Below are 15,812 nucleotides of genomic sequence, written 5' to 3' on the forward strand. Positions count from 1 at the left end.
ATTATATTTAATTATAAGATATCTATATTTATTAATCCAAATAAAGTAACCAATTAATATATATGGTAGTTTTTTTATTGTATTTTATTATTTTCTTTTTTGATATGTATTTAAATTCAAAAATAAGTAACCAATAACTAATTATCTATATATATCTATATCTATATCTATATATTATTAAAAGGAGAGGAAAAAGCCCTCTCTTTAAGCCAAGTGGCAGCCTAAAAAAATGCCACATGGCATATAGATATAGATATAGATATAGATATGGCATATATGTTGCCCATAAAACCACTTTCGGAAGACCCTTTCGATATCTTCTATCGCAAAATTGCGTAAAAGTAGCATGTTTGTATCGAGTTTATCGTACACCCTTTAGCTTAAGGATACCATCTAACAGGTAGAGTAATAGATTTCTTGGATGTAGAATAATTATTAGTCAACAGAAGTGCTATTTCATATCGCAAGAGTGAATTTTCTAGGAAAATCGAGTTCCTGAGATTGCTATGATAATTATGGTTCATTATGGGCTAATAGCATGTTCAGCCAAGCTTTTTTTGGGGCCAAAAGTGCTTTTTTTCGGCCAAAAACACTTTTGGTCAAAAATTGAGGTGTTTGGCCAAGCTTTTGGAAGGAAAAAAAATGCTTTTGAGGAGAAGCAGAAGCAGTTTTGGAGAAGCAGAAAAAATAGCTTCTCTCCAAAAGCATTTTTCTTAGAAGTACTTTTGAGAAAAATATACTTAGAAGCAATTTTCAAAAGCTTGGCCAAACACTAGTTACTGCTCAAAAGTGCTTTTCAAATTAATTGGCCAAACACAAACTGCTTCTCACCAAAAGCACTTTTTAAAAAAGTACTTTTGAGAAAAGCACTTCACAAAATAAACTGATTTTAGAAGCTTGGCCAAACGGGCTATAAATGTGTGTTTCCAAAAATACAACGAAATGACCCCCTCTCCTCCCCCAAACAAAAAAGAAAAAAGAAAAAAAGAAGAGGGAGTTGAATTGTTGTTGTTTTAGAACACCAAAGTTGTCTAATCAATGTACAAACATTAAGAAGATTATTGACAATACTGAGTATACCTATTTTACTCCAAAAGTCAACAATATTCGGGCAGCCCTATTGCGGTCAAATGGTTTTATGGGTATGTATAGATTTATTTTTAGTTTTATGATTTAATTTTTTCTTTTTACATATGAGAGATTTATTTTTACACATAATTTTTTTTAAAAAAGGACACTTTATTAATTTTTACAACGTAAATAGCCACGAAGACGAATGAACATTGTCAATATTTCCAGGTTTATTCCTTTACATAGAGGCTGAGGAATATAGAGCTGAATAATACTAAAGTATTAAAATATCTATTTAGCACATCATTGTGTACTATAGTTAGTACTCCTACTTACCACTACTAGCACACATTCATGTATGTCTGCGTGAGAAAAATCAACGTGTTTTAAATTGAGAGAAAATTGAAGTTCAGTTTTATTCTAATAAATGTATTAGTTATTTGTATAATAGGAATAATATTGAATACCACAGAGAACAACTTATGAGACATTGGACATTTTAGTTGAAATGAAAAACGAAAAGATAAAGAGAAAATTGCTCTAGAATTAACAGAAAACAACTTATGGGACATTCGAATAGTCACATTCCTTTTTTTTTTTCCCCACGAACAGTCAGACTCATTTTTATTTTCTCTAAAAAATCCTCCTTTAATTCTTAGTATTTAAATAAATGTCACTTGCTCTCAAAAAAAAATTTCATTTTCCTCCTCTCCATTAGCACTCACCAAACGCTCTCTCCAGATTCTCTCATACAGAGATCGAAGATGGCACTATCCACAGGCCGAAGAACCGTCAATCATCTCTTGAAACCTTTAACGGCGGCGGTGTCTGCCACGCGCCACGTATCGTCGGACTCGACCGCCACAATCACGGTAGAAACCAGTCTCCCGTTCACCGGCCACAAGATCGATCCTCCATCCCGCACCATCGAAACAAGCGCTAACGAACTCATGACTTTTTTCAAGGACATGGCGGAGATGCGGCGGATGGAGATCGCCGCGGATTCGCTCTACAAAGCAAAACTCATCCGTGGATTCTGCCATCTCTACGACGGACAAGAAGCCGTAGCTATTGGCATGGAAGCCGCAATTACCAAAAAGGATTGTATAATTACAGCTTATAGAGACCATTGCATCTTCCTTGCCCGCGGCGGAGGGTTATATGAGTCATTTGCGGAACTTATGGGAAGGAAAGATGGATGTTCGAAAGGTAAAGGAGGATCCATGCATTTTTATAAGAAGGATAGTGGATTTTATGGAGGTCATGGTATTGTTGGTGCTCAAGTTCCTTTAGGGATTGGATTGGCATTTGCACAAAAGTATTCGAAAGAGGAGCATGTCAGTTTTGCCATGTATGGCGATGGTGCCGCTAATCAAGGGCAGTTGTTTGAGGCTTTGAATATGGCTGCTTTGTGGGATCTTCCTGCTATTCTAGTTTGTGAGAATAATCACTGTAAGATACTCAACTCAATACACCATTTTGACTAGATTTCCAACTAATGACTTTGAAAGATTTGCTAAACAATTACGCACCGTAAATCCGTAGAACTTAAACTCATACTTTGTGGACGTTTGGACATAAGAATTGTGAAATTCCGGAAAAAAGTGGGAAATTTTTTTTTAAGTGAAAATGGTATTTGAAAATTAGAGTTGTGTTTGGACATGAATACAGTTTGAAGCCGTTTTTGCTTTTTTGTGAGTGAGTTGAAGTGAAAATTTTGAAAAATAGTTTTTTTGGAGTTTTTCAAATTTTCGGAAAATCTCAAAATTCAACTTAAACACTAATTCCGGCAAAAAAGTTACTAATTTTTCTCCAAAATAGTGAAAATTTTCTTATGGCCAAACGGGCTGTTCTCGTTTTAATATGACATTCTTTTCCCATCATCCTATCTCAAAAAATGACATCTTTTCTATGTTAAGAAATAATTTAACTTTAAACTTCTCATTTTATGAGATGATTTATAGCCATAGAATTATCTATGGAATAATTTAGAGGACAAGGGCCAAAAGTTTTTCTTAAGCTCCGTGCCTAGTCAAACAACATCACATAAATTGGGACGGGGGGGTAGTACTTAAAAAGTCCTTTCTTTTAAGTAGCAATACACATTTGATTGATAAGTAGACTTTTTCGAACAACTTTTTTGCATACATTATTCAATGTTGTGCATTTCTCTATGTTACAAGTCTTTTAAGTGTTTTTCATTTGTAAATTTGTAAATGTATGTGTTTTTCTGTAATATTCTGATGAGTAGTATGCTTGCATAACTAAGGACTTACAAATTATTGACTATAATTGGCATTTGATACAGAAAATTGCCTACTTTTGTTGAGTATGTAATGTGTTGTTCACTTCAAATGCGCGTGATTGCTTTTCTGATGCAGATGGAATGGGGACAGCAGAATGGAGAGCTGCAAAGAGTCCAGCTTATTACAAAAGAGGAGATTATGTTCCTGGTCTGAAGGTACAGTGAATCACAACTTGCAACTCTTTTTTGTTAACACTTATCGAGAGAAGTTAGATTATTTTGCTTTGTTTTCTCTTTTATTTTTGGGAGCTGATAGTGATGTGCTAGTAATACTCAACTAAACATTTCTTGTTAAATCTTGAATAAACTAAAACCTGTTTAACTTTGAATTGATTTTACTTATCAAAAAGCAGTTGAAGATGTCTCTTCAATTTGAAGCCAGGCTCTAGGCTTTCATATGAGCTCTGGTTTTTTATTTTAAATGGAGTTGAATTTTTCCATGGTGAATGAAAGGTATCTTACAAATGTAGATAGCAAGTTATGTTGTCCTTGCTCATGACCCCCTACTTTTGGTGCTCTGATTCTAAGTGACTCCGCTTCTGTTGCATGCTCAAGCAAGGAAAGAGTCATTTCTTGGTATTTTGAAGAGAGATTTTTTATCGTGGCTTAGATGTTAAACTCTGGAGAACGATGTATGGCCACTGAGTTAAGTGAAACTAGCCTTACAAATATTGAAGGAAGTTTAAATATGATATGTCATTTTGAGGAAAGTCCCTTAAAATAGTGTATAGGAATTGTCTTGACTATCAGAAAAGGGGAAAAAGAAAGAAAAGAAGGATGCCTTTTGACTTCTGATAGTATAAGGGTATCCTTCACTTTGATAAGTTATGGTATTGTTTAGGGGTGGCAATTTGAGCCCAAACCCATTTGACCCGCCTAACCTGCCCAAGGTTGGGCGAGTCCATTTGTTGAACTCAACCATCTTGAGCCAACCCATTTCCCATCTAAAGTTGGGTTAATTTTAGGAACAAATTGATCATGAGTAACTTCGCTAAAATATCTTAAAAATACCTTTTTTTTTGTTGACTGTAACAAATAAAAAAAGTCTTATTTGATAATTAAACAATTCATAAGAAAACAATACACATTAATTAAAGCTTGGTAAGAGTTGGGCGGGTTGGGCTACGACCCAAATTTTAGCCCAACTTGACCCAGCCCATCTCAGCCCAAGTTACTTTTGGGCGGGTTATTGACCTGCCCATTTATTGACTCAGCCCATTTTGACCCTGTGAGAACGCACGGGAGAAAATATTATTGATTAATATTGACTTGTGTTTAACACGATACAATGAGCCCTATATACACACATAACATATCCTACTCCTAATACATATTGGATTAGGGTTATTTACTCCTAATTACATGACTATTCTAACACTCCCCCTCAAGCTGGTGCATATAAATCATATGTACCGAGCTTGTTACATATGTAGTTAATACGAGGACCAGTGAGGGACTTGGTGAAAATATTTGCAAGCTGATCATTCGACTTCACAAACTTTGTAGCAATATCTCTCGAGAGTATCTTTTCTCTAACAAAGTGACAGTCAATCTCAATGTGTTTAGTTCTCTCATGGAACACTGGATTTGACGCAATATGAAGAGCAGCTTGATTATCACACACAAGTCCCATCTGACTAATCTCACCAAATTTCAACTGCTTGAGCAATTGTTTGATCCAAATTAGCTCACATGTCGCCATAGCCATCGCTCGATATTCTGCTTCTGCACTAGACCGAGCAACCACATTCTGTTTCTTGCTCTTCCAGGACACCAAATTTCCTCCTACTAAGACACAATATCCAGACGTAGAACGTCTATCAGAAGGTGATCCTGCCCAATCGGCATTCGAGTATCCAACGATCTGCTCATGGCCTCGATCCTCAAACAATAAACCTTTGCCTGGAGCTGATTTTATATACCGAAGAATGCGAACAACTGCATCCCAATGACTATCACACGGAGAATCCATAAACTGACTCACAACACTCACAGAAAAGGAAATGTCAGGTCTTGTCACTGTAAGGTAATTTAATTTACCAACCAACCGTCTATATCGTGTAGGATCGCTGAGAGGCTCCCCCTGTCCTGGCAGAAGTTTAGAATTCGGATCCATCGGGGTGTCAACAGGTCTACAACCTATCATTCCTGTCTCCTCAAGAATATCTAAGGCATACTTTCGTTGTGAGATCACAATATCTGAGCTAGACTGAGCGACCTCAATACCCAGAAAATACTTTAGTTTGCCCAGATCCTTAGTCTGAAAGTTTTGAAAGAGATGTTGCTTCAATTTAGTAATACCATCCTGGTCATTGCCGGTAATAACAATGTCGTCAACATAGACCACCAGATAAATACAGAGACTCGAAGCAGAAGGCCGATAGAATACAGAGTGATCAGCTTCACTCCGAATCATGCCAAATTCCTGGATAACTGTGCTGAACTTACCAAACCAGGCTTGAGGAGACTGCTTTAGACCGTTAAGTGACCGGCGCAAGCGACATACAAGGCCACGAGACTCCCCCTGAGCAACAAACCAGGTGGTTGCTCCATATAAACTTCATCCTCAAGGTCACCGTGTAAAAAAGCATTCTTAATGTCCAGCTGATAGAGGGGCCAATGGCGAACAGCAGCCATGAATGAAAAAAGGCGGACTGATGCTATCTTAGCCACGGGAGAGAAGGTATCACTGTAATCGAGCCCAAATATCTGAGTATATCCTTTGGCAACAAGACGAGCCTAGACGATCAACCTTACAATCCGAACCAACCTTGACTGCATACACCCAACGACAACCAACAGTAGATTTACCTGAAGGAAGAGGGACGAGCTCCCAAGTACCCACTCGTAATGTAAAGCAGACATCTTCGTCAATCATAGCCTGTCGCCATCCTGGATGAGACAATGCTTCACCTGTAGACTTAGGGATGGAAACAGAGGACAAAGAAGATAGAAAAGCATAATAGGGTGATGATAAACGATGATAACTCAAACCGACATAATGGGGATTAGGATTAAGGGTGGTCCGTATACCTTTCCGAAGTGCAATCGGTGTACTAGGAAGAGGCAAGTCCGCAGTAGGAGCAGGGTCAGGTGCAGGACGTGAATCAGCTGGGCTTGATGCTGGGTGCGGACGACGATGATATGTCAAAAGTGGTGTTCCTGTGGCAGGGAGTCTAGGAGGAGCCACACTAGACTCCTCAACGGTTGGAATGGTAAAGATTCTGTAGCGGAAGGTGAAGGAGGAGCTATAGTAGACTCGGTAAAGACTCCTGTGGCGAAGGTGAAAGAGGAGCTATAGTAGACGCCTTAAAGGTCGGTATAGGTAAGACCTCAGATATATCAAGGTGGTCAGAATGGTCAAAAGAGGTAAAGAAAGGTTTAACTCAAAAAATGTGACGTCAGAGGACATAAAGTACCTATACGAAGATCAGGTGAGTAACAAACGATATCCCTTCTGAACACGAGAATAACCAGGAAACACACTTGAAGAGCACGAGGAGCTAACTTATTTTCCCAGGGGCTAAGTTATGAACGAAACAAGTGCTCCAAAAACACGAGGGGGGACAGAGTATAAGGGTGATTGGGGAAATATACTGCATACAGTATCTGATTCTGGATGGGAGAGGAAGGCATCCGATTAACTAAATAACAAGCTGTGAGAACTGCATCGCCCCAAAAACGCAGCGGAACATGAGATTCAATGAGAAGTGTGCGAGCAGTCTCAATGATGTGCCTATTCTTTCTCTCCGCAACCCCTTTTTGCTGAGGGGTATAACGACAAGAGGTCTGATGAATAATTCCTTGAGAAGTCATAAACTGCTGAAATTGAGAGGATAAATATTCTAAGGCATTATCACTGCGAAAAGTGCGAATAGAAACACCAAATTGATTTTTAATTTCAGCACAGAAATTCTGGAATATAGAAAACAACTCAGAACGATCTTTCATTAAGAAAATCCAAGTACATCTTGAATGATCATCAATGAAACTAACAAAATAACGAAATCCCAAGGTTGAACTGACTCTACTAGGACCCCATATATCAGAATGAACTAAAGAAAAAATAGACTCTGCATGGCTCTCAATACTACGAGGAAAGGAGGCTCGGGTATGTTTCCCGAGCTGACATGACTCACACTCTAATGTGGATAAACTAGACAAACTAGGCACCATCTTCTGAAGCTTGGATAAGCTTGGATGTCCTAAACGTCTGTGAATTAGGTCCGGAGGATCTGTAACTAGACATGCCTTGGAGGAATTTAGTGAGTTAAGGTAGTAAAGACCTTCTGATTCAAGTCCTGTTCCAATCGTCTGCCCCGTACTGCGGTCCTGCATAATAAAGGAATCATCAATAAAATATATACCACAATGAAGGGCACGAGTCAAACGACTAACAGAAGCAAGATTAAAAGGACAGTCAGGGACATAGAGAACGGAATCTAGAGTGACAGAGGGTAGGGGATTCGCTTGTCCAACTCCTTTTGCTTTGGTTTGAGACCCATTGGCTAAAGTAACAGTGGGAAGAGACTGTGAATACGCAATATTTGACAAAAGTGATTTATTACCAGAGATATGATCAGAAGCGGCCGAGTCCACAACCCATTGTTCAAGAGTACTAGACTGGGAAACACAAGCAAAAGAATTACCAGCAACAGAAGTATCAGTCTGAGCGACAGAAGCTACTTGTGGAGATGTCTGCTTACTTGCTCGATACTGAAGGAACTCATTATACTCCCCTTCAGATAAAGAAAATCCCTGGTTACCTGTAGTCTCAGTCTGAGCAACATAAGCATTTTTGGGTGGGCGGCCATGTAAAGAATAGCACACGTCACGAGTGTGTCCAAGTTTATGACAATAAGAGCACTTGGGTCTAGATCTTCCAAAACGACCTCCTCCTCGTCTATTCTCCATAGTATGAGATGCCCGATTGTCCACTGACTGGGATACGAGGACAGATGAGTCAAGTGTCTGTGATGAACTCACTGGGTGACTTGGTGGTGCAGCAAGGCGAAGTAATCGAGAGAATAATTCATCAACTGTGGGGACAGCCGGACTAGCCAAAATCTGGTCACGTACTGAATCAAGGTCATTAGGGAGTCCAGCTAGTGTAAGAACTAGAAACATCTTCTGTCCTTGCTCTTGTTGCTTTTCAATACTAGCAGAAACTGGCATCTCAAATTCTTCCATGACTGCCTGTACTTGTCCCAAGTAAGTAGACATATCCAATTCCTGTTTCTTCAAGCTTGTCATTCGCGATATTACATCATAGAAACGAGATATGTCATTAGTGTATAAATTACGAGCCTTTTCCCAAACTAAATAACATGTCTGGAATGGACGGAACAAGGGCATCAACTTGGAATCAATAGATCGCCACTGGATACTACATAACTGAGCATCGACCTTCTCCCACAGTGTTTTGGCCTTTTCATCACCGTCGCTAGCTTTTTTTGTTAAATGATCTTGAACTCCTTGACCTTTACACCACAACTCGACAGACGAAGCCCAAGCTAAGTAGTTTGAACCTCCCATTAAAGGTTCTGAGGTAATCATAACACCGGAACTGCCAGAACCCGGGTTTCTAGACCCGAAAGCATCGACTCCCAAAGACATCGTTGTATTATCACCAAATAATAGAAAAAAATCAACTGACAACTCGCTGAAATAGATGAAGGAAACACTGTTTTTGCCGGGAAATTACTGTAGCTGCCGGAAAAAGTCAGTGTAGTCGCCGGAAAAACTCAAAGTGGTCGGAATCAAACGAAAAACGTATGGACAGACTCGGAATCACTAGGCGATCCGACTGTCCAACTGGAAGTTTCTCAAAATATGGCCGGAACAGTGTTCACGCGCCGGCGCGTGGAGCGTGGGTCAGATCTCGCCGGTGATTTTCTGGCGCGTGAGGGCGCTTTTGAACTTGATTTTTCCGGTGGGGTTTACTGGGGTTTGGTCGCCGGAGCCTGAGGAGTCTTGTGGTGGTGTTGGTTTTCTGAAAACACCAACAGAAATTGATGTGATTACGGGCAGTCTTCTAAGTCGCCGGAAAATTGCACGGCGACGAGGTCTTTTTTCCCGGAAGTCGCTGGAATGATGCACAGCGATATGTTTCTCACTAAAGCTCTGATACCATGTGAGAATGCACGGGAGAAAATATTATTGTTTAATATTGACTTGTGTTTAACACGATACAATGAGCCCTATATACACACATAACATATCCTACTCCTAATACATATTGGATTAGGATTATTTACTCCTAATTACATGACTATTCTAACAGACCCACCCAAAATCAACCCAACCATCCTATTTGACACCCCTAGTATTGTTAATGCCATGGCTTGCTATATATAAGAATAGTATTGAATAAAATACTGATTAGTTATACATAGGTTGAAAAATACCGTCAAACAAGGAATTAACAACACCTAAAGCTAATACATGTATTGTTTTCCCTAATATATCCTATCAAACGACCCGATAAAGTAATAGATTTATTGGATGTAGAAGAATTGTTAGTCAATAAAAATTACTATTTCATAATGCAAGATTGAATTTTCTTGGGAAATCGTGTTCTTGGAATTGCTATGATGATTATGGTTCATTATGAGCTAAATGTTCAAAACATACAAAGGAATGAGGTTCTGCCCAAAAAGAGAAAAAGAGCGAGTTGAATTATTGTTGTTTTAGAATGCTAAAGTTGCCCAATCAGTGCACAAACATTAAGAAGGTTGTTGACAATATACCTTATTTACTCCAAAAGTCAACAATCTTGGGGCAGCCCTATTTTAAAAAGAACAAAAATTGTCAATATTGATCCCCATTGGAATTTTGAAGAGATTTTTCATCGTGGCTAAGATGTTAAACTCTGGAGTAAGATGTATGGCCACTGAATTAAGTGCAACTAGCTTCACAAATATTGTAGAAAGTTTAAATATGATGTGTGTCATTTTGAGGAAAGTCCCCTGAAACTAGTGTACGGGAGTTGCCTTGACTATCAAAAAAGGAAAAAAAAAGAAAGAAAAGAAGGATGCCTTTTGACTTCTGACAGAATAAGGGTATCCTTCACTTTGATAAGTTATTTGTGGGGCTGTGGACGTAGTGCATGAGCATGGCTCACATATTTCTACCGGGGATCCAGTAGTCCTAGATTATGTAGAAAATTGTATGAGTTTTACAGGGCAGGTCTAACAAAAAGGGGGAAGAGGAGAAGAAAAGAGAGAGAGAGAGCGCTTTCTCCTGCCACAACGATGGAGAAGGACCAATTGTTAAGTTTCAGTGGGTGATGTAGGAAATTTTGATTTTTTGTGACTCTTGTGTTCTTTTTGTTATGTTAAACAGGTAGATGGTATGGATGCCCTTGCTGTTAAACAAGCATGCAAATTTGCTAAGGAGCATGCCCTCAAGAATGGACCAATTGTAAGCACTTATCATGCTTTTTTTTATAAGAAACATATCATGCCTTTTTCTAGATTAATTTTTGGTTGTGATTGACAGGAGTTCTTTTTGTTATATAATTTCTTGTATATATATATATATATATATACATACACACACACCTGTATGCTGTTGAAAACAATAATGTTTTGGATGCCTCGTGTCATTATATACTCTAATAATTTATGGAACTTTAAAAAAGAACTAGCAAGCGTTGTGCCAAGTATTATTGACAGAAGGAAAGAAAAGGAAAAAGAAATAAAACAGAGATGCTAAAATCAAATTGCACACAATTGTTACTATTATCTTTTGCCCAAGACAATATAGTATGTTGTTGTGGCAGGTTTAATCCTTGTGTTCCTTTTGTTGTAACCTCAACTTTATTCTGTTAAGAATTCATGACGAACTGTCAATCTGAAAGGCCAAAAATGCCATAAAGAATCTGTAAGGAAAAAATGACATCTTGCATAATTTCATTGAGAGTGGCAACATTTCTGTCCAGGGATGTTACCCTTGTTTTCCACAACATAAACTGGGAAAGGGAAGGCGATAGGCACCAGTTTTCTAGGAAACTTAGTTCGCCTTTGTGTTACTGGAGTTATTGGTCACAACGACATCCCATTATCTTGTCCTCCATATTAAATAGAAAAAAGAAGTGATCAAAAGGAAAAAGGCAAGTAGGTTATTCATGAGTTCATTGCCTCATATAGGGATCATGAACTTCGCTGTAGTCAACACTGATGATATGTATGATCTCTCTAGACACTTGTGTTACATCCCTTAGTAAAGACCCTGTTTGTAATGGACTAATTATTATGATCGGTTCTGTAAGATAACCCGCTCAGGCAAGTATTTCTCTGCCGTTGAAATTAGTAGAGGAGGATGCATGAGCTGAAAAATGCATAGCAGTTGAGACGATGACTCAAATAATGGAAATATACTATTTATTAAAGATGGTCTCTCTTCTACTTGGGTCTATTTTATAAAATTTTTACTTGAGTAGAATAGGTCATATTAACACAGTGCTGGTGGTGTATGCTGACGTTTCTGCCTAGAATCCTTGATGGAAGGACTTGGATTACCAAATGCAATATTAAAATGTTAGTTGATTATTTTCTAGGTGATGGGCTTAGTTTGTGAATTTTGGAAAAGTTAAATAGAGCGACATTGTTGGTGAGGATTCATTAAGTTGACCCCAACTTGTTTGAGATTGAGGCGTTGTTGTTTCAAAGAAGGGCTCTAAACATTTTTTTTTGCTTATTTATCTTTTATTTTATTGGTTAATAGGATCCATAAGCTCATCACCGATGAATTTTTCTACATATAACGAATTTGAGGTATCTGTAATTGGTAGAAATTAGCAATTATGCCGACAAGGGATCGGCCGATGTTGCTTTTAGGACTCCGCCGAATGCTTCTTACTACTTTATCTTTCGTTTACAGTGTCACATATAATGCACATTAATTTTTTCCTAAATGTGCTTTAGTTGTTCATTCTTTTTGGGCTGCACATGTCTTTTAGTTTCTTTTTTCTTTTATTTGTGAAAGGAACACTAACTGAGATGGTTAAAATGAAGTTTGGAAAACGCTAAGATCAACACATGGAAATGATCCAGACCCTAGGACATGTCTTGCGTTGAGGCTTATGCTAATTTTTTTTTTTTTTTTGGTGGGGGTGGGGGTGGGGGGTGGTATTATGTAATTTCTTGCTGAATTCAACGTCAGTTATATTCATACATTAGTATTCTTTTCTTTTACTTCATTTTTAGCATATTATAATATGTTTATGTTTCTTTCAATTTTGTTCAGATTCTTGAAATGGACACCTATAGGTACCATGGTCACTCTATGTCTGATCCAGGAAGCACTTACCGAACTCGTGATGAAATTAGTGGTGTTAGACAGGTCAATACATTCTGTAGACTATCTAATACATCTCAGCTCGCAAATGCTTCGCATAAAAGCTTAACAAGATTATCTTTAATTTTTCAGGAACGTGATCCTATTGAAAGAATCAGGAAACTCATATTAGCCCATGATATAGCCACAGAGAAGGAGCTGAAGGTATAGACGACTTTCTAAAGCTTGTACTTGGGGAAACCATGTTTTTTATGTCACCTCGATCTTCAGAGGACCTCTAACTGTTTTGTCGGTTTTTGTTCCTTCTCTCCAGGATATTGAGAAAGAAAAGAGAAAAATTGTAGATGAAGCCATTGCTAAAGCAAAGGTGAGGGTGGTGCTTTTATCTTCTCTTCTTTAGTGATTTTAAATATGATAGCTGTTTTTTTTTGTAATAAATAAAGATAGTAGCTGACTAGTAACTGCTTATACTGTTTTCTAGGAGAGTCCCATGCCTGACCCTTCTGAGCTCTTTACCAATGTATATGTGAAAGGGTTTGGAGTTGAGGTATGTAATTGTTCTAATCATCAGTTTTCCCTTCTAAATTATTTACTGGCAACTGTATCATCTAGAAATCAAGTGATGATTGCACAATTTTCATTGGAGCACATTATATGAGCACTTGGGAAAATCTGCAACTGATTTTACCCCCCAACCTCTAAATACTTACGAGGTAGCACATTATTTTATGAACAATATTATGATCATCCTTGAAATAAACTCCATTTAATATGGTCTGTGCCTACTATTCTACTAAGAGCACTTTGACAAGTGATATACACCTTTTTATTCATATAACCATAGTTGCTCTCGAGTACCCTGTTCCTTTTGTTGTGTCTTGTGCCTCTATTGTAACTGTTTTCACATGGAGATAGCAAAACTGGCAGTTTCACACGATCTTCACTTTTATAAGAGTGGCCTATGGAGTTAAGTTGATGGGTTTGTTGCTGTAATCTGACCATTGAATAGAGAGGTTGACCTAGGCTTGCCTGTATTACTAGTTCTAATGTTGTATTTTCTCATTCCTGTTTCGCATTTGTACATGATGTGTTATTCGCTTCTAGTACCCTGCTATCTTCTTGTTGCAATTGTTTGTTGCTTTAGTTTCACTGTTCCTTGAGCCGAGGATCTACCGGAAACAGCTTCTCTATCTTTGTAAGGTAGGAATAAGGTCTGCGTACACACTACCCTTTCTGGACCCCACTTGTGGGATTACACTGGGTTGTTGTTGTTGAATTCCCGGACCAAGGAAAACTTACTTCACAAGCTTTATGGAGACTAGCTCACGCAAAGGGATCAATTTTTGTGTCAATAGTGGTTATTGGCCTTACTTTCTATTTGAAAGTATACTAAGAAGGGATAACTCTTTGTAACTAGCATGCGGGGCTTGATAATTTTTTAATCACTGGTCCTTGCTGGTATTTTGCTGAGAGTATTTTGATAAGTGATTAATTCATTTATTCATATAGGTATCCATTAGTTTCCATGTGATAAAGTACCCTTTTGTCAATTTGTCATCGCGTTGTGCCTCTTTTATTATTGTATACAAAAGGAGCTACAGTGAACTGGGAGTTCAACACAATCTTCTCAATTATAAGTGTGGCCTATGGATTTAAGTTGAATTGGAGTGGTATAATATCGCTTCACACAGAAGAAAAGGTTCTCTAGGGTTTTTCTTGATGAAATTAAGTTGACGGGTTTGATGCTCTAATCTGACCATTGAACGTAGAGGGGACTTTTAAACCCTAAATTCCCCAAACCAAGGAACAATATAGGGCTTGATGCTCTAATCTGACCATTGAATGTAGCAGTTGGTACCTCTCCACTATGCTTTTTTTAGGTCAATCTAAGATGTTGGTTCAGTGTTCTGTAGCTCCTTAACCTTTGTGTTTGCAGTAGCATGTGTTGAACGAGCCCTTGAGTGATTTCTTCTGTGATTTTTGCTTTATTGTCTTAAATGAACTGGAAGTACTAATATGATAGCTTTAGAATATGAGCCTGGAAATTGAACTGTGGCAATGAGTGGTTAACTAATCTTCAGAGAGGTAGCGTGGTTCTTGTCAGTTCAGATTTTATGGGGAGTTGTTGATTACATTCTACTCCAATAACTTGAAACAGTATAACTATTCAAAATAGTGAATGGAAGAACAACTTACAAAGTGAATGTCTTGTTAAGGAGCTATTCTTTTCTGGGTGAATTACACTAGGTTTAGAATGTTTTGATGACATCAATAACATTTGTTCTTTTCAGGCCTGTGGAGCAGATAGGAAAGAAGTCAGAGCTACACTTCCATGAGGGCTGTGTTTGCATATTTTTTGATCACCTTCTCATATGCACAAGAGATAAAGCTATAACTACAGCAAATAATTGTGATAGTAAAATCATTGGGCTTCATCATGCATAGTAACTGAAATGGTTTATCTTAAATGTAGGAACTTGCTCTTCTTTGTTAATGTTTTCTTTCTCTAACTGTAAACATTTGGCTGGTGTATATTTTCTACACGTTCCATCTTAGATGGTAATAAATATGAGTATAGCGCCGTTGGATGGTGTTTTCAGCTTGAGCTTTTTTCTAGCTTGACTTGTTTTTACTCTTCGACATTCCAACCATCATTTTACGTCATTGTTCCTTAGATCATCTTATTTGAGTCGAGAGATATTAGCCTTATTGTGCAGTTGTCCTATCTTGGTAGTCGGTAGAGCTTCACATTGGCAGGGTATGGTACCATTGAACTACTACTGTATAATGGTTCTGAACAGGCAAATTGATAGGTAAGGAGATAAAGGAGGCAAGAGGAAAAGAGTTCTATAATTCTCTCAATATCGACAATGATGAGTTGATATGTCTCTTCCGTTTACATACAAGGATGCTTTACTTTGCCGACTCTATTTAGTGGTTTATATTAAAAGCAGCAGGTGCAGGTATGCTTGTTTGGGATGGTGTATGCATTTTTCCTAAACTTCGTCAAGCCTATTTGCCTATTTATTTCAAACTAGAGTTCATAATTTCAAGATTGTGCTTTTAGTACAGATTCGGAAACAGCCTCTCTACCCCCGATAGGGGTAAGGTCTGCATACACACTACCCTTCTCAGA

The 15,812-nt window shown here is 38.0% G+C and overlaps 1 protein-coding gene across 1 annotated transcript; it reads left to right on the top strand.

Annotated features, from left to right (window-relative positions):
• Window positions 1-1,708: 1,708 nt before the first annotated feature.
• LOC109207587 (pyruvate dehydrogenase E1 component subunit alpha, mitochondrial-like) lies at window positions 1,709-15,281 on the top strand. Its single transcript, XM_019370526.1, has 8 exons — window positions 1,709-2,523; window positions 3,453-3,532; window positions 10,721-10,798; window positions 12,626-12,721; window positions 12,809-12,880; window positions 12,990-13,043; window positions 13,158-13,223; window positions 14,968-15,281. Exons 1-8 carry the CDS (start codon window positions 1,836-1,838, stop codon window positions 15,010-15,012), a joined length of 1,179 nt encoding a protein of 392 aa, XP_019226071.1. The 5' UTR covers window positions 1,709-1,835; the 3' UTR covers window positions 15,013-15,281.
• The last annotated feature ends 531 nt before the right edge of the window (window positions 15,282-15,812 follow it).

This window comes from Nicotiana attenuata, unplaced genomic scaffold (genome assembly GCF_001879085.1).
Source record: "Nicotiana attenuata strain UT unplaced genomic scaffold, NIATTr2, whole genome shotgun sequence".
Lineage (NCBI taxonomy): Eukaryota > Viridiplantae > Streptophyta > Magnoliopsida > Solanales > Solanaceae > Nicotiana > Nicotiana attenuata.

Coding starts and splice junctions, on each gene's coding strand:
- LOC109207587 (XM_019370526.1), top strand. CDS start 1,836: ATGGCACTATCCACAGGCCGAAGAACCGTCAATCATCTCTTGAAACCT. Junction 2,524..3,452: donor AGTTTGTGAGAATAATCACT/GTAAGATACTCA, acceptor TTTCTGATGCAG/ATGGAATGGGGACAGCAGAA. Junction 13,044..13,157: donor AAGCCATTGCTAAAGCAAAG/GTGAGGGTGGTG, acceptor ACTGTTTTCTAG/GAGAGTCCCATGCCTGACCC.